At 42.2% G+C, this 19,571-nt stretch overlaps 1 protein-coding gene and 1 long non-coding RNA gene across 10 annotated transcripts in view; one reads left to right on the forward strand and one right to left on the reverse strand.

The window, feature by feature from the left end:
- PMCA (plasma membrane calcium-transporting ATPase 3) overlaps positions 1-19,571 on the forward strand; it is a 107,683-nt gene that overhangs the window by 3,878 nt on the left and 84,234 nt on the right. For 6 of the 9 annotated variants that reach the window (XR_015324536.1, XM_022797248.2, XM_022797251.2 and 3 more), the window contains exons 5-9: positions 826-903; positions 2,740-2,898; positions 3,172-4,133; positions 4,441-5,565; positions 14,746-14,892. Coding sequence is in view for 8 of the 9 variants with exons in the window: in XM_022797248.2 (XP_022652983.1) it covers positions 826-903; positions 2,740-2,898; positions 3,172-4,133; positions 4,441-5,565; positions 14,746-14,892 (2,471 nt within the window). In the remaining variant the exon portion in view is untranslated. Of the gene's footprint in view, positions 1-825; positions 904-2,739; positions 2,899-3,171; positions 4,134-4,440; positions 5,566-7,142; positions 7,285-14,745; positions 14,893-18,846; positions 18,978-19,571 lie in introns of those variants that run through there. The other 3 variants (XM_022797257.2, XM_086984685.1, XM_022797249.2) reach the window with 3 other exon arrangements.
- LOC111246896 (uncharacterized) lies at positions 9,709-18,938 on the reverse strand. The gene is made up of 3 exons (XR_015324557.1): positions 18,815-18,938; positions 11,802-11,876; positions 9,709-11,357 (listed from the first exon to the last, which is right to left on the reverse strand). It is a non-coding gene; the product is annotated as an uncharacterized LOC111246896 (long non-coding RNA).

Here is a 19,571-nt window from a genome sequence, read left to right on the forward strand (position 1 = left end):
TATATATACTGCATAAGCAACAATTTCTAGACGACCAATATTTCCTGTCGCCCAACAAGCATATCGCTTCAATCAGTCATGCCAAACATCTCAGTCAGTTATCATTTTTGTTTTTGGTATCAGCGTTAGCTCATTTCTTCATTGATCTGACTGCGCGCTAAAAGTGTCATAATGTATACACATACCTTTTTCGATGGTAACTGGCCATCTGTTAGCGCACAGAGACGTGGCCCTTGTTGTCAGATGCTTCGTCACGTCTGCACATGTTCAAAGCGTCGTTCGCGTATGGGAACCCAATACGTTCACACGTAGGCAAAATACTCCTAAGCTGATAACCGCATATAATATATTGGTCAAACTGTTTCTGTTAATGGCCACACAAGGAGCTTCCTTTTTCTCAGTAAGATACTTGTAAAACATTGACGATGACCCCTTTGGGCTTCCCCTTCCAGCGCCATTATTTTCCCCATAAGAGAAAAACTAACGAGCCATTAACGGCGCATGGAAGCACAAGTTTCCAACAAACTTTGTTACATATATGCAACAAGGCATATATTAGTGGGTGTGCTTATCCGGTCCATCATATCTTTCTATGTACCAATAAATTCATCTAATCTCAATATATACATATATAAGTGACCAATTCTTGTAGTAGGATACAAAATAACAGTAAAATACGAGCGTGTATATACTCGCAAGCATGTATAAAATCAGAATCACGTAATATGATTACATCATGGTTGTTGCAGTAACTTTTTTATTCATACACTACCCAAACAGTTCATAGTAGTTCATCTTATAAGTCCAAGGGACACCTTTCAGCAGATAGACAACGTCGCCACCCCAGCCAAAACGCCGACTGCCGGAACAACCAGGAACTCTCTCCGCTTACAACAGGCCACGGTAGTTGAACCCAAACCCCCGAGCCGGGCGAGCTTCAGTGATAGTACTCATTCTTTCATTGAGCTCACGCTGATCAGCTCTTTCGCTGACTCCAGCAACTATGCTACTCACCGGCCAAGCAAAATTGTCCTATCTCACCAACTGTTCTACTACTGATGCTACTATTACTACAACTGCTAACTTTCACTGCGCCATCTTCGCCGCTCTTCTTCTCTATATCGCCAGGGCGCAAGCGGTGCGGCCCTCCGCGCGATAAGGAAAAGTGTCCGCCTATAAACTCATCTTTAATTCCAGTCTAAGTATTCCTGGTCTATCACTGTAGTTGGAGATAGAAACCCCTTTCAACCCGCCTTGGGGCCGGACCGCCCGCTCGCTATAGCCTTCTATCGTCATAAGTATAATAAACAGGTTGTCCGTATCTCTTCCAACATCCTATGCCAACGCCTATCTCCTTTTTAAGTGTGCAGCGCGCACACTCGGTACACGTGGTCATAGTTGTAAGAAGCATAATAGTGATGTCCATTTGAAATCCTACGGGAACGGAAGATCTTCTATTAACCGACAAATGTCTTACCAGATCAAATTGTTTCTCAAGTAACTCTGGCACTTTGTCATTTTCTTCACAGTGCATGAGCGTATGTGTATATACTTATTTGACAGCGTTAGAATAAAAATCAAAGTCACTCAAATGATCCTCATGTGTGCGTAAATGGTTGTCTGCAAAAAAAAAAAAAAGAAAAAGGGAGTACATCTTCGAATGCGAAGTCCATGACGGCTGTCATTTTCTTTGGCTGGTCAGACAAATCCGTCAATTTAGTCAGGCGGCATTTCAGGATCTTCCATGGTTTTTATCATTCATTGTGGCGTAATTTTAGGCTCAGTACTTACCTTCGTTAGTGGCCTGTTTATATTTTACTTCGATCGACGTTATCATAATGGGCGATATCGGTTTCGGATAGTCTGCTTCGTGGCTCTAACTACTATAATTTTCTGAGCCTCTCGCCTTGCGCTCTTCTCCTAACTGCCTGTTTTATCGCACCTTTAACGTTTTTCTTCTGGGGACTGAAAAGGGAAACATGTTGCACTTCAACGACGCAATGTCTGTCTATAAAAAAAAACCGCATTGTATTGATGCTATGCCAGACGCTGCTACTGCTCCATTTTCTACACTGCAGAGTTTCAACCTATCTTTGCCATAACCTGAGTATGTTTACAATTGTAGTTATTAGCACCTTAACTATTATTTTATACAACATCCTAGTTAAGTTACTTATTCGCCTTCTTATTGAATGGATTCCATTTACAAAGCACTGGTCACACATCTGACTGGGTGACATTCTGCTCGCAGAAATTGGAACAACATTTGTCCTTTTGCTAGCCATATTATAATAATCGCCCATGCTTGCAATAGCGATAACGACGACGACGACGACGACGATGACGATGATGATGATGATGATGATGTGACGTAAGACGGATAGTCTACTTCTTGAACAAGAAGAACAGCAATTACTACGACTACAAGAACTCGTATTCCACTCGTTACACACTCATCTTTTTTGGTGGAGGCGCGCCTGTTGTTTCGGGTCACGCACTTGTTTATGGTGAATGCTGCTTGTTCAATTGCTTTTCCAGATGCTTTGTTATTTGTCTTTCATTTGCGATTCAAGCAGCAGTTGTGGTACCGCAGCTGGGTGTACATGTTGTCGGTATTGTGCATGTTCTGTGCCAGAGTCTGAGGCGGGTTTGTACCGCCGCTCCGTTTGGGCATATAATCTAATTGGGTCTACTCCTCTGTATCGCGTGGCAATCGACACATTACCGTCCATCCCGCAGATGAAGAGGCTGATGGCGGAATCCCGATGCAAGATCGTTCGGACGCCGCAACCTCGCCTACCAAGGACAAAGCAGGAGACGACGAATCGGGTCACAGGAAAGAGAAATCCGTGCTTCAGGCGAAACTTACCAAGCTAGCTATCCAAATTGGATATGTCGGTAAGTACGTGAAATATCCTTAACTATCTGTTTAGTATATGCTAACTGTACTAACTATTCTGTATTTATAAATTTATGTCATCTTGCGTGTGTGCATTTTTGGTCAGTTGCCACATTAGAACTTTTTAATTTCAATATTGGTAAACTCGAATGAAACACCTAAGAAAAAGTGGAACCACTTTAGTAAGTAATTTTTTTTATATTTGATCACGTATCATAGTCACCATTATGTTTTCTAATTTTCTTTTGCTTTTTTTTTTACGTTCTGTTTAGGTTCTGCTATCGCTGTGCTGACCGTGCTGATCCTCGTGGTACGGCACTTAATTCAGGTGTTCGCAGTGGAAGGGCGGGCGTGGAAAAACTCTGATACTCAGCACATGGTAAACTGCTTTATCATCGGCGTTACCGTGCTCGTCGTAGCAGTACCCGAAGGCTTGCCACTGGCGGTCACACTATCATTGGCGTATTCGGTTAAAAAAATGATGAAAGATAACAATCTCGTGCGACATCTAGATGCTTGCGAAACTATGGGCAATGCAACCGCCATCTGTTCTGACAAAACTGGAACACTGACAACCAATCGTATGACCTGCGTACAGAGTTACGTAGGTGGCGTCCACTACAAGAGCACACCGAAGTACTCAGACCTTCCGCAGGCCGCGGCAGAGAAGATCGTCAACGGTATTTCAGTCAATAGCGCATATACGACACGAATCATGCCTCCAGAACAGCCTGGCGAGCAGCCCAAACAGGTGGGCAACAAAACCGAGTGCGCGCTGCTTGGCTACGTCATGGATATTGGCAAAGACTATCAGCGCGTGCGGGACGAAATTCCCGAGGAGCAGCTGTATAAGGTCTATACCTTTAATTCGGTGCGCAAATCGATGAGCACCGTTATTAAGCTACCGAACGGCGGCTTCCGCGTCTACACAAAAGGCGCATCGGAAATTGTGCTTAAAAAGTGCACCAGCATTCTCGGCCCTAACGCAAAGCTGTTGCGCTTTCAGCCGGAAGATCAGGAAAAGCTGGTGCACGATGTCATTGAGCCCATGGCTTCCAATGGGTTACGGACTATTGGCCTCGCCTTTAAAGATTATATCCCCGAGGGTGTCGAGAAGGTTGACAATTCCCAAGCAGTCTTTACCGAAGAGCCTAACTGGGACGACGAGGATAACATAATCAGCGGTCTCACCGCCGTCGCTATTTTCGGTATTGAAGATCCCGTAAGACCTGAGGTGAGATTTTGGTATTAATTTTCAAGCAAGCAATTGAATTTTCTCAGGAAAAAAGTTCTATCTGGTCTTGAAAAATGCCGCACCAGAGCAATATCATTAAACTGTAATTTCTTGCAAAATACTAGCGACCAATCATCAGTGAATTCCTTTTTATACAAGTTCATTGTTATTCCGTCATTTTGCTGACGCTGCAAGAGATTATTTAAAAAAATTAAAAAAAAAAAAAGTATTTCTTTGCGCAGACCATAGAACTAAATCGAATATACAAACGAACATGCCGATATCGATTTGACTACTCCTATCGCAGGTACCTGAGGCAATCCGTAAATGCCAACGAGCTGGCATCACAGTCCGTATGGTAACGGGAGACAATGTGAACACAGCTCGTTCAATCGCGCTCAAATGTGGCATCATCAAGCCAACTGACGACTATCTCGTGCTCGAGGGAAAGGAGTTCAACAGGCGGATACGCGACGCTAACGGCGATATTCAGCAGCATCTGATTGACAAGGTCTGGCCGCGGTTACGGGTTTTGGCACGTTCCTCGCCCACGGACAAATATAATTTAGTCAAGGGAATCATCGACAGTACGGTTAGCGATAACCGTGAAGTGGTCGCTGTCACCGGGGACGGCACGAACGATGGTCCTGCACTTAAAAAAGCCGACGTAGGATTTGCTATGGGCATTGCAGGCACTGACGTCGCTAAGGAGGCCTCCGACATTATCCTAACGGACGATAACTTTACATCAATTGTGAAAGCCGTCATGTGGGGCCGAAACGTCTACGACTCAATTGCCAAGTTCCTCCAGTTTCAGCTGACAGTAAACACGGTCGCTGTCATTGTGGCGTTCACCGGAGCCTGCGCAATCCAAGACAGCCCGCTAAAGGCAGTGCAGATGTTGTGGGTAAACTTGATCATGGACACCCTTGCATCACTAGCGCTTGCCACCGAGCTGCCAACCCCAAACCTTCTGTTACGTAAGCCGTATGGGCGTACGAAGCCCCTTATTTCACGCACCATGATGAAAAACATTCTCGGCCATGCCGTCTACCAACTATTTGTCATCTTCACACTACTGTTTTTTGGACCAAATATCTTTGGCTATGAAACTGGAATGGGCGTCCGCGTATCCGAGCACTTCACTATGATCTTTAATACCTTCGTGATGATGACACTGTTTAACGAAATCAACGCCAGAAAGATTCACGGCGAGCGCAACATCTTTGAAGGCTTATTCACAAATCCAATCTTCTACAGTATCCTCGTAATCACTGCTGTGGCCCAGGTGATCATCGTGCAGTATGGCAGTGTCTTCTTCCAGACCAAGGAGCTTTCGATTGACCAGTGGCTGTGGTGCGTCTTCTTCGGCTGTGGCACCCTCGTGTGGGGGCAATTTATTACTTCGATCCCCACGAAGCGCATTCCTAAGGTGAGTCCACGGTTTCAATTGTTAATACCGCAAATTGCTTGTTGCCATAACAAATACCTAGCTGCCATTTCTACCATGTCGCTTGTCGGTCAGATTGAACGACGGATTCGTAACCAGCCTTTACCGATACTATGCCATTGTACGTTTGAGAATTTTTTGTCTAGCATTCAAATTAGGCTAACATGAAAAACGGTAGCAGCACAAGTGTACTGTTAAGAAATTAGGCCACATGTTTTTTTATTAGTACTAATAGTTATTTACAACACAGACAGGAACTTGGCCCGTCATATTGTATAGTTGACATACTATTCAGCGTTACTTGTAATAGTGAACGGCCTATTGGAGATGGGCAAACAGCTGCATTGCTGACAGGTGCTACAAACAATGGGCGGTGCAGTAAACTTGCACTCCAGTCTCACGCTTTAGGGTTCACGATACTTATGGAATGTGCCTCTAGAGTCTTTACTTGAATTTGAAAGACTGTTTAATGGAACATCAGTAGAGGCGGTCTTGTCTCTTGTCCTTTTCTCCTGCTCCTTTTCTTCCTGCCATCGCCTTTTGACCCTTAACATCCCATCAACGTTCCGCGAAGAGCTGAGGATCAATGACCTTGCTCATGAGTGATTGGTCTTTACGGCTGTGCAGACACTGACCACTAAATGATATATCGACATCAGATCATCCTGCTACTGGTGATGCTGCGGTTACCCTCGCCTTGGACTTTAGGGCTCTATACAATTAAACTGTTATCGTATGTCGTTAAAACTAGCTGATCAGTGTCTATGTACACCCAATAACTGCTCTGAGTGTCATTGTGCAAAATGCTATATGCAGTGTCGTGTGGCACCTCTGTTATAAGTGCCAAACAAATAGTCTTATTTAATGCGAATCTGGTAACCGTTATTTGTCTTCGGTATGGCACAAATAAGTGTCGCGGAACAAAGTCATCAGTAGTAAACCCACTACTAATATGGATTGCTTTTTTCTCATAGCTGACCGCAGCCTTTATTGCCCCTAAAAAAAATGAGAATATTTTTCTGTTCTTTATGCGGCTATTGTAATACGCGAACGTCGGCCAGGTCCCTAGAATGTAGAAGCAGTCGATTAGAAGAGGTTTTTATAGTGGTACACTTGTAGAGGTGGCCGATCTTTACTGCACCTATTTATTACCACCCTCGGCGCGGTTTTGTCACTGCTTCAAATCCATCTTAGTAATTTTTCACCGTCGAGTAAACGTTCTTAAATGACTTAATTTGATTATTTAGTTTCGACGTACCGCTAATATGTCCCGACCTGATTTTTTAGATATTGATCCCATCGAATACTACTAGTGATTGTTTACGAGCAGGTGCTTCAGGCTATACGGAGACAACTGTAGATCCTTAGATACTATACGCATATTGAAGACGGCTTTTTAAAAGCGAGAGAACAGTATTATGACGAGTTGTAGAGCTATTTATTTATAGAGGCAATCGAAAAATATATGAGAAAACCGTATTCACGTTATTATCACTACTATTATTATTCTTTGCATATGATCTATTGCCAAGACGAGCTTCTTTTCGCCTTCATTGCAGACTCCCGAGGTGGCGGTCCTTTAATCATTCCAAGCAGACATTCACGCACACAAACATATATACAGACGTACATACGCCTACGAGCTTGCCTAGACGGCAACGAAGATTGTGACAAACAGACCTTAAAAACATATGATCGCTTGCAAAAAAAGGGGTGTGGGAGCGGGAGGGGGTGTGGGGTGGGGGGCGAACATTGCGCAAGGCCGATGGAAAAGAAAAACGAAACAAGATCGAACTGAGTTTACTGGCTGCCATTGAATGGAATAGCTGATGCAGTTGGTATTTTTAAATATGTTACTACGAAAGCCGAAGTCAGCTGCACCCTACATTGAAAGTGAATATATATATATATATATATCAAGATGAAAATAGAATCCGTCGGTAGCATCAGTAGGTAGTGACCGTGGTCAGCAAAATCAATTTAGCAACTATACAGGGCAATAATTCTCTATCGCTTAGACGGTGGAAAGTAAGGTGTCGTAAATGATCATTGCAATGTGTACCAGAAAGCTGTCATGATACTGACGTAAGAACGACGGTAAGAATGAAAATAGTTGATTGTTTATAATGGTCATAATTAAGGTATGACCTGTTTAAGAAGAAGACGAGGAGGTAGCCTCGCCCGCTTCTTTTGCACCACTTCTATTGACTGGTCAAACGGTTGGTTGGCCACTACGTACTTTGGCCACGTTGTCCTTATACCTTGTACATAACCTGAGCCAACCTAGCCATTCGCAAATCATATATATAACCCACAACTATAACGCCACTGAAGAGTGCTAACAACTAACGTTTTCGTACGAAATGTCAATACTAGCAATTAATTTGAATGCTCTATTTCACAAATCTTATTGCTCTTCAAGTTAGTCATTATTCTTGTGGATATCAGCAACCAGTAACAGAATAGAAAACTAAGAAATGGATAATGCCAATGGCTAAAATCGACAGAAGAAGCTCGACCAGCGTCAAAGCTCTTCTTGCAACAATTTTGCGACGACGTTCACATCTAATGATAAGATAAGTGATAGAGATAAGTGTGCCTGCATGGCCAAAACGAATTATCGATAGCGAACTCGGGTTCATTACAAGCGGCCTACTGCGGCCATCTACTTCGATCTACTTACCATCAGTTGTTCTAAATCTATACGCACGAATGGCAATATATATAGCGTTACCGCTTGCCACAGATGGCGTTAAGTTACCTATTTTCTTACTAAGACATCTCATATTATAATACTGTTGTTACCACAAAGCGTGCACGTTTTCCAAAGGCGAAATTTTTCCTCTTTGAGAACTGTTTCATTCAATATGATATCAAGGGCTATATTTCAGAAGCTCTTGCTAGCGAGCAAGATATCATTAGTCGCAATGAAAAACGTTGGTTAGTCAATGTGTTCCATGGTAGAGTTGTCATAAAATAGCTCATGTACGTGACACCTAGCTAGCTCGTGCAAACAGTGGACTCCGTTACTTTTCTCTGATAAACAAAATGCGGAGGTCTCGTGTACACCTAGGATTCTGCAAGCAATAAATCCTGCGACGCAGCAGTATTGCAGTGCGGCAGGCTCGCCATCGACCGACCCATACATAGGACACATTTGGGAAAACGGAACAAATTACGGATGTCTAACAGTCAATCAGCAATTGACAACAACCGAAGACGGACTCAGCCAGAATAAGCAATTACAACAACGTACTTACATGGTGCGCATGAAGTTGCCGCTCCGTTGCTGCTGCGACTTCAGTCCTTCCATTGACGCGGTCAGTGACTCGGTCAATCGTTGTTGGTGTCGATGTTTTGTCGTCTCGCTGTTTTATTAAATCTTCTTTTTTTTCACGTAACGATAATATATGAGATGCGTCCGTACACATCAGTCAATTTAACCTTGACACAATGGATGATGGTTGAATATTGAGTAGTCGGTGCAAGGTATCAGTCTCGCACCTGATCTTATGCCCAACAAGTAATCGATGTTACTAAATTGAGAAACAAAGTTAAGTAAACGCTTGCGCCTGTCGTACGTCCGTATGCGCTACTATGCACCTCCAACAACAACAACAAAAAAATTAAACGATGATAAATAGAGTAATCAATCCAATCCTATCCTAAAAAAAGAAAAAAAAAAACATAGTATGCGCCTGATAATCCTATCAAGCAAACTCGAACAGCTGCTTCGATGAAAACCCTCCAACCACATTCACTCTAGTCCACTCCAACCCAAGCAATAAGAGGCAAACTGGGCAGGAGATAATCACTTACCACACCACCGTACATCGTACATTGCACGTCGATGATATGTGTAACTGTGTGTCGTCAAAAGAAGCTTAACTGGATGAAGCGGTTCCGGTGGCAGGCTCATTACTAGGGAGCGGCATATTCCGCTCGTTCATCCCGAATATTGTCCACCGGCATCGGTTCTCCACCCACGCGCAGGCAATGCAGCAAAAACTGAACTCACGAGTGTCTTCTGCATCCTCGGCATCAGTAATCAACTTGCCAGCGCTCAACTTCAGCAGAGCCGTGGTCAGTTCATCGGACGTTCTAGCACCGGATCGTTCTGTTTAGAACACGAAGACAGTTACTAATACAATTAGTTTGCTGCCTGAATGATTGATTGGTGATTACAACAGCAACAACAAGTACTACTACAAATCTAGTTGGATTGCAACGACTTGAAAGCTTGCTTTCCGGTCTGTCATGCTATATCTCTATTTTTCAGTAGTATGCCCACGATGATTTCTGCCAGAGTTTTGCATTACGCCTCCGTTGTACCGGCCTTGTGACAGGAATGTGCAAAAATCTATAGTGACTGATCCGCCCACCCGCAAGACCCTCTCTTCGACATACGCTCGCTCGCTCGCTCTGTCTATCTATCTGTTTGCCCCACACAACGATTGGCTGCTCGCTGTTCCGGAGGTGGTTCCGAGGTCTCCTATTACTTCACCCCCCTGATGACTAGCACTGCCGCTATGCCCGTGCTATGAATTGGAGGGACTGTCTAAATTTCTTGAACGGTTTTTCACAAACTGGTACTCAAACTGGTCAATGGTAGTGCGCGGTAATATTAATAAAAATAATAACGAAAAATAAACACAAAGAAAAGAGACAATGAACGTTTTTCTTCACGTTGACGTCCGTTCAAGCTGCGCGTAATGAGCACCTCCAATAGATGGGTGTCCTTTCAAACGGATGAAACGAGATGGGATCGACCCGATGCAGTAGGGCACTTTTGAAGGGTCTAGGTGCGATGCTTCTGTATGCGCACTTGCCTCCGGGTGCGGTCTTGTCTCTTCTCATCATCTATTGAGAGAAGGTTCATTGGGCGCTGATCGGACTTTTGCAAAGCTCTAGCATAAATACCCGACCCACTTGTTCTTTTTCCTCTGCCGTCCTCCATATTACATTAGATGAAACCGCTACAGCCTTCTAGATTTGCGCTCTTGTGGCCCAAAGACGTTATTAAGATGCATTGCTGGTTGACTGATTGATTGACTGACTGACTGACTGACTGGTTGATGCCGTGATCGATTGATCTATACCAATTCATTGACCTTGATTTATGAATTCAATAACTGATTATGAATTGACTTAGTGGTGGCTCATTCTCTCAGTATGAACATATTACACTGATCGTCTTAAGCTGTATTAATTCCTACTCGTTTATTGACTCCGTATAATTAAGGATAGTTGCTAAAATTGTTGTTTTTTTCTTGCCATCGTTCGATTGATTTCCTCATTTATTGACTGATCTTCCCTCTTTGCTCATTTTTCGCACCTCGAATGTGACGTCTTCTATCAGCACCAACATTCTCTTCGTGATATTGCGTAAATATTATCGTTATATTACCATCGTCATTAAATTATAATTCGTGGCAACGGCAACACTCGACTATTGGCAACCGAACTGCTAAACGCTGCTTTGACTCTCTCAATCCCCCTCAAACCTTGGCCCTTCTGCCAGCACACACACACGCCTGCGACCTGCCAGTGCCTCCCGATTGCAGCTGCAGTTGTGGTTGAGTTGCGTATCAAGCCATCACAGGCCCCGTTGCCTGCCCCCTTAGCGTAACATCGACGACAAAGAAGTAGAATGCCCATCCGCGGGATCGTTCAGGTCAATCTATTGGCCGATAGTTGTTGCTGCCGCTGCTGCTGCCGCTGCTGCTGCTGCTGCTGCTGCTGCTGCTGCTGCTGCCACGTTGTTCACAATGGCTCTGATGATAGAAGTTCGCTAATATTACTACAATTAGCATATTATAGTTGAATATGTTCTACTATTGCTAGCATAGGTTTACCCAATGACCTTATTAAGTACTGTCTCCTGCATTTTTTAGACCCGCTGTCGTCTTATAGCGATTGTCCTTAGATGCAGTAGCATTTAGAGCATTGTTAATAATAAATTAGTACTATCACCTAAACGCGCATTACAATATCATTACTGCAGCTAGAATCTTACCGCTATCACTAATGTCATTAGCACTACTTATTCTTTCTCAATTAGTAATTACAGTTAAGACGCTATTTGTACTTTTTGCGTTTGAAATTCGCGCCTTGCATCTTTCGATGGGTCCCCCCCCCCCCCATATACAAAGGATATATAACAACGAAATAGAGTCAAGGTCCAAATAGTAAATGATTGATTCGCTCGCTTTGCTTACTATTGATTGATGAACTACGGATTGCTTAAAGAATGCCATGGACACTGTCGTTAAATTCGACTGTTGAATGTTTCACTAAAAGACAGAGAATATAAAAGAAAGAAAAAAAAAAAAAAAAAAACGAACAAAAGGTAGAACGTGAATAAGAAGAGACGTTGGGGTACGGTTCAATTAAAGCTTTTCCGTTATTTTTGACGCTAACGCGGTTTTTTTGACGCTGCATTCGGGTATAGGAGTTTAGCATCGAGTTCCATTCCGCGATAACCGTTCGGCTGCCTCGTCATATAACAGCTTAACTAGGATACTAGCATCACTTTGTTTGATGTCAATTTGAGCTGGTTTTCCTACGTAATATCTTTTCTCGACTACCTACATTGTGATTCCGTACCAAATTGGAGCGTTCGATTTGCCTAAAAAAGCCAGAAGGCTAGAGTATATCATGTGCTTCATTTCATTTCCCATAAATCGTTTCTGGTTCGGGTGTGATCGCTACGGGCCGTATCCCGCTGATGTATGAAAGTGAGGTTTTTGTTTTGTATGCTGCCGGCACACTCTTACTACAAATTCTGCCCAAGATCATTCTTCATTCTACAAAAGGCGTGTACTATTGCACCATGGATTGCCATACGACCTAATCAGAAATCATGACCAGTTGTTTGGTTCTATGCTACCGTCATGACATGATTATACGGTCTAATTTTCTTCGTCGTTGCGATCGAACCCTATCTATTCATGCTCGCTATTCGTTAGTAAACTATTGTGTTTGACTGACTGACTGACTAACTGACTGACTGACTGTTTGTCTGCTGGGAGTTACTACACTTCAGTGCACTTTAAACAGCTACGATGGTCGGTATAAGTGTATATAAAGACACACACACACACACACACACACACACACATACACACGCACGCACGCACGCACGCACGCGCACACACACACACACGCGCACACACACACACACACACGCACGCACGCACACGCACATACATATACACGTATTCGAAGTAAACCACCGTACCGGATTCTAAAAACTAAACTCTTATAACTGTCATGACTACACGTAGATGGAGTGGTACTTTCCCTTAAAGAGCAAGACAACTGAAAAGAACAGGAAAAACAAAGAAAGGAGGCATTGTTGTTGTGGTTGATGTAAAGTATCACAGTACCGCAGTTGCATGGCACCAAAACAGGCTTCATTCCACACCAGGTTCACCACATATGTCCAATGCGAAATCGATTTATATATATATATATATATATATATATATATATATATATATATAGTTGATTGAGCTAGATAACTGTAACAAATTCGATTCCTCATTCAAATTGCCCGTGATTATCGTTGTCATTCATTACTACTATAATTTACGGTACTTTTTCATTGCATACGACGATTATCTATAAAATGGTACATTGTAATATTTCATTTTTATGCTTTTTAACGTAGATAAGCCGATGTGTCAGCCAGCGTCAAATAGTACAATAGACCCGATGACGCCTTGTTGACATAGTCTTGGTGTAGCTTCGCTCACTGATTGATTTGATTACTAATAGAAAGTTCTATTTTTAGCACAGTTTTTATTAGGTGTTATCCATTAGAATAGTTTTAATACAAGCGGAAACGGCCGTCACCATTGTGAACTTATTTTATACGGTTAGTGTTTTTACCACTGATTATAGATTAGTCAGATTAGTATGTTGTTGCCGTTGAGATTACGATTGCCGCTACTGATCATTTTGGTAAGCATCTAACTGGTAGCAAATACGCCCTGCGGGCCCAGGCGCGCCACGGCATCTCATCAACGGAGAATCTATAAGATTCACTATGTTGGGCTTTTCCGGGCTATCCATTTAGTTCAATTCCATTTCTCGATGTTTCTGTTGTTCATTTTGAGCTCCCATTATCAAGCTCGGCTTTGAGCGCTTTCTTATGTTTAAGTTCTGCGATTTTTTGCAATACAGCGTTTTTAGATCAAGTGATTAATTCATAGTTTGAGCCAACAGCCTTTTTGGTAATCCGTCAACGGACTCGATAATATATACGATAGACGTATATATGGAGATACATCTTAGACTAGCTGCAGGCTTTTTTATTTTGCTCAAGCGATATTTACGTCAATTTAGTAAGTCACTCGATATTATATATGTGTATATATAATTCTTGCTTCTGTATCTAAACGGTTTACGATTAAATCTAGTTAGGACTGCATATCAGTGCAATCAAACATCAATTACTATGATAGCAGTTACTATATATATCTGATACCAACTGATATGAATCTGATCTGATCTGATATCTGTCTAAACTGCCATGCTGAAGGAATGGCAATGCCTTTTGGCCTGTATCGAACCCTGTAAATTGCTTCATCAGTTCGCTATGTTGTTTGACATCTGGCACATCTGTCTGGTATCTGGTTATCCATCCAGAAATCAAAGATGGCGGTAACCATGATGATGATGATGTTGATGGTGATGATGTTGATGGTGATGATGATGATGGTGATGATGATGATGATGATGGTGTTGATGACGGTGATGATGATGGCGATGATGATGATGATTATGGTTTTATTTATTTCTAGCGTTTTAACCCTTATTAGCTTGTATTCGGGTTAAGGAATGGATTCAGTGAGTCAGTTCTATTTGGTTTTAAGTCTTGATTGAGACACATTGTTTTATTGGTGAAATGATCTTTAGTCTTAAGGTGAGTCCTACTTATCTCTACGATACGTGCTTCATACGTATGAACGTATCTCAACCTACATGAACAACAGCCAAGCTATTTCTCTTCACTTTGTTTGGTTAAGTTGACTCTAGTGGATCTTATAGGTTCTCAGTTGCTGTCTGCCGCTTAATGCTATCTTTTACAAGTGCTTGCTAACGTGGTGTTTTGTCCTATGTCCTTTATCTTTGGGGGCTGGGGCGATACATCAACAGACCTTCACGTGGGGCTCGGGCCCCGTCGAGGAGCTGCACGCGCACTCTTCGCTCGTCGAGGATGGCTCTTCGGGCTCTCTGTCCCAGGATGTCAAGAGGACCGGACAGATTCTGTGGATTCGTGGCCTTACGCGTCTCCAAACACAGGTAGGTGGCTTTGATTTTAACCTTCTTCAACCTTCTCCTATACAGCACCGCCCGAATCGGGAGATCCTTTTCTCATCACAAACACTCCTTAAGTCCCAAATTATCCCCAATACCACTCTAACCAACGTCCGGTAGATAATAAGCAACAATTGTTATCCATTGACCTTGTTAAGCGTTCAGTGAAACCACGAGACCATGATAGCATCATCCTCAGTGTTTTGATACAGGTCGAACAACCGACTAGGCGTCTCAGGCACTTATAATTTCTGTATATATACCAAGAGACGACTCGCCGGGATCGTTCACCTATTACTTTCGTTTTCACAACTGACGATTCTTTGGGGCCACGATTTTGTTTGCGACTATTTCCCAGCAACAATAGCCAACCAAGTACCTTTCATACCATCCCGCCCGGGGTATCATCGATTTCGTGTAACGGCTTCAAGTCAACAATGAGAACTATGCCGTACGTAACATCTTCATAAAAATTCCTCTGAGTCTCGCTTTCTCTCGCTATTTAGCGGTGGCTTTAGAGTCAAGATCTGTCCTGTTGTGCTTCGTTTTTACCTATATAGAGGTTTGTCTTTACCTTTAAAGACGTCTACTTTGAGGTAATAGTAAATGATATGGCATATATCAAATTACTGCAGGGAAGTTATTAGATGAAGCCAAAGGATCCAGGACATCATCAGAAAGTATATTTTGCAACTAAAAAAATATATTTTTCGGCTTTTTCTCTCTAACCATATATATATATACCTAATGATGTAAACGACTACATTTCTCTATACGTGTACAAGAATCACGAATTCTGTCGTTCCTCGTTCGTAGCGTTGCGATGTTTCCCGGGCGGGTTAAGTACATCCACCTTTCAAATCCTACTGAGTGAATTATGTATCATCAGTATGTTACTAATAACTGTTGTTACTGTTATCAATTATTACCGTTTAACAACCAACCATCTTAATTACCAACGAATAAAATCCCCTTAAACGAATTCGATCCCCGTTTGCACTCTTAGACTAGTATCGCTGCACATATGTGTATTTTTTCGACAAACCACCGTATGTATTATACATACATAATATATACAATATTTATCTATGATTAAATGCCAGCCCGATTACATTTTTGGGCGTCGATACATTTTTTTTCTTCGCGATCGATCATAGCTTACTGTAGTCTGGTAACCCACAAATGAAACACCATGTGCAGAAAGACAATTTCGAATTTTAGTGAACCAGCGAGTCTAAAACCGTGTGCTTTGAGCGTTTCCTCTATACCTTTGCACTACACTCCTAAATTACTAATTGTTTGAATACAAAATCGAGAACACAAAACAACTAAAGCGTAGGAAGTTAGAGAGAATGTGTGTTCAGTCTTGCACAGGTCAGATCACGACAGAATCTGATCTGTCCACTAGTCATTTTGTCCACTTGGCACGGGAATGCTTCTATATAGTATTACTACTGCGTATATTCCTCACTAGCGGATTTCGCGACAAGCTAGCGCTGTTGTCCATTATCTAAACATGACGCTGGTACAAACCATCTGACGACGCACACATAATCAATGTTCCTTTTTGAAATATATTTTCACCATGGTGCCAAATATTGGCAAGTACAGCGGTAGAACCGCAGTGAATTTATCTGTTGACTGATCGACTTAAATGATTGGAAAACGATCTATCAGTCAACATAGCATATGGGGTATAAAAATGTACCAGGGCAAAAATCCAGGGTTTTTCGTCATAAATGAGAATATATAATTATATCATTTTAGTTAGTTAAACAATCCCAATAATGATCGCGATTTTTCTCGCGCCGGAATAAACGTTAGTTCATTCTGGTGCCGCTGTATCTATTGTGTCTTGGTTGGTTAACGAAAAAGCACAACTGATCATAGAAAAGTATTAATTAATACCTAATGTACTATCGCACGCGCGAAAGTACAATAGGTATTATTTAGTATTATCATTGTAAACAATTGTTGGCACGGGCTGAGCAGTGAGGTACGAAACCATATTGGTCAATTGACTGATTATCTAAGTGATTGATTGATAAATGATTAGGCCGTACTGGACAATGCGAGCATTTTCTGTTGATTGTTCATACAGCTGTTTAATTAAATGCATATATTTTTATAAGTTATGCCTTTTTCGCCAATCATTGACGCAGCTCTGTGTGCGCTCCTAGCACCTAGTTCGGCGCAATGGCTGCACTCGATTGGTAGCACCTGTTCAAAGCCCGTTCATTACTTGACGTCTATCTATTGATGAGCTATCTTTTACTATATAAAATAGCCACATTTCTATATACATATACATATATACTCTTAAAGTTACTAATTGTCTGACGAATACGAGCGACAACACAACAAAAAGTAAAGCATACGAACACAGGGATAATGTGTGCCCAGACTCGTACAAATCAGGTCACGATAGAATCTGATTTATCTGCTAATCATTCTGTTCACTTGGCACGGGAATGCTTCTGAATAGTATTACTATTATGTGTATTCCTCATTGGCGAGTTTCACTACAGACTAGCGCTATTGTCGGTCCGTAAAAGGGACGCTATATATATAAATGTCTGCCCGCCTATGAGCAAACGCTTATCGACAACCTTTGAGATGCCATCGATCGCGTTGGCGTCTGTGTCAATAACATCGTTGCTACTATCTCCTCAGCAGCCGTCTCTCTCTTTTTCATCTCTCGCTTTCTCTCTCAGATGTATATATTTATATAACGGACACAAGTCAGACGTATGTGTTATCGGCAAATATACATCAATAAACAGAATTGATGCACTTGATCAATTAATGGGTCACCTTTTATTCATTCACACTTTTTTCTCCGCTTTTTTTATTATGATTTTTCCCCGTGTTTGATTCGTGCGCCCGGGATTAATATGCCATTCGTCATTTTTTTCGCTCAGTGTTTGTAATACGAAATAAATTGATTACTTAGCTACTACTATTGCTGTTATCTTGATAGGTAGATTTTTTTTTAACTTAACAGTTAAATGCAAGTCTTCTCATCAAATATTTCTACAGTTTTTGCTTGGTAAACTGGTGCCTGGGCTACCGGTGCTCGGTGGTAATTTGTCGAAATAAGCTGGACTCATTCATGACTGATCATAATGGTGATGACGATGGCGACGATGGTGATTGATAATAATGATTATGACGGTGATGGTGACTGATGATAGGCACTTAACTTCTAATTCATTCACCCGGAGCTTTTTCTGTGATCCACTACAGTGACTGATTGGGTTGATTAAAAGTTACGGCAACTTGCCCTGTAGCATGTCTCGTCTGCTCTTTATAGGGTATAAGTAGTATATGTTACTAATCACATATTGGCACACGACAACGCGATGATCCTTTTATGACTTATAATAGTGGCATACTTTTACCATGATCTTATTGCTATCATCTATATAGACCAAAGAAGCTCTCGCGTTTGCGACCCTCCTTATTACCGTCTTACCAAGAATCTACTCAAAAATTTGGAACCGGTAGAGACAAATGCGTTTGCTGAGTTAGTGTACCCGTAAGCATAAACTGACAATTTATGATGGTTTTTGAATCATTTGAGCTCATGCACTATTTTGTCAATTTGGTAGTCGATAGCTTGTCCTTACAAATCACTTGAGCGCAACTCAGCTATGGATTAACGGTTTGATGAAAAAAACAAAAATTATGGACCGAATGCTTCTTCGTTTTGAGGCACAGTAAAGGTGTCTACGGTAATTAATAGCCACTGCAGTAATTACACATTTATTGGGTGGTATGACCCGCGAGTAGTACGGTCGTCTAATTGTACAGTAAGCGAATTAGCGAAAACACATTTCTTGGTTTTATGTTGCCGTTGACGTTGTGCGATCTATCAACGATATCTATACGTATGACAATTACTTACAATCAACGACTTGTCTCTTGTCACTCTCGAAGGCACTAGAGGGCTCAACTTCAGATCCCATCAGAATATAAACTCTTCATTCACCACGCCCGTTTCACCAACAGTCAGCCTCTTTCTGAACCTGAGACCCAAGACGAAGTAAGTCACAAATGCAAGTTTCATCCGATGCTGCTGCTGCTGCTGCTGCTGCCAAAGAACGCAACTGCGAACTGCTCTACTTTGTTAGTCGCACGGACGATGAACGCCTGCCGTCATCTAATCTCTTGGCGTTGTTATCGCCGTCGATCTAACGGTTACCCTCCCATCCATCAGTCATCCATTGTCCCGGTAGCGTAAACCGGCGACCCTTTAGTGAGAGAGCGCCAGTCAGACACGTGCGCCTTGTCACGCATGCGGCGGCTATTCACGCGCGTGCATTACCCTCCTACGCGACTGCATCCTGTGCCTCGTGAACTTTACATTTTGGTATCTGCTCTGCTCTCTGAATCGTGACGATGCCTGATCGTCTTGTCTATTTTCGAAGATGAATGAAAACGACGACCAGTCAATAATTTCATTGATAGCGACCGATCCGATGACTACACAATCAATTATTCCAAACACTCATGCAAATATTCAACACTCACAGACATACTCAGCCCTTTATGAGAGCATACCTCGGGCTGACACGTGCTAGTAGGCCCTTATCAACACCATCACCTATACCCAGTATTCATGCAACATCTTCTACTATTATCCTTGACGTGATCTTAAAACC

Source organism: Varroa destructor, unplaced genomic scaffold, assembly GCF_002443255.2.
Source record: "Varroa destructor unplaced genomic scaffold, Vdes_3.0 BEIS01000003.1, whole genome shotgun sequence".
NCBI classification, from domain to species: Eukaryota; Metazoa; Arthropoda; class Arachnida; order Mesostigmata; family Varroidae; genus Varroa; species Varroa destructor.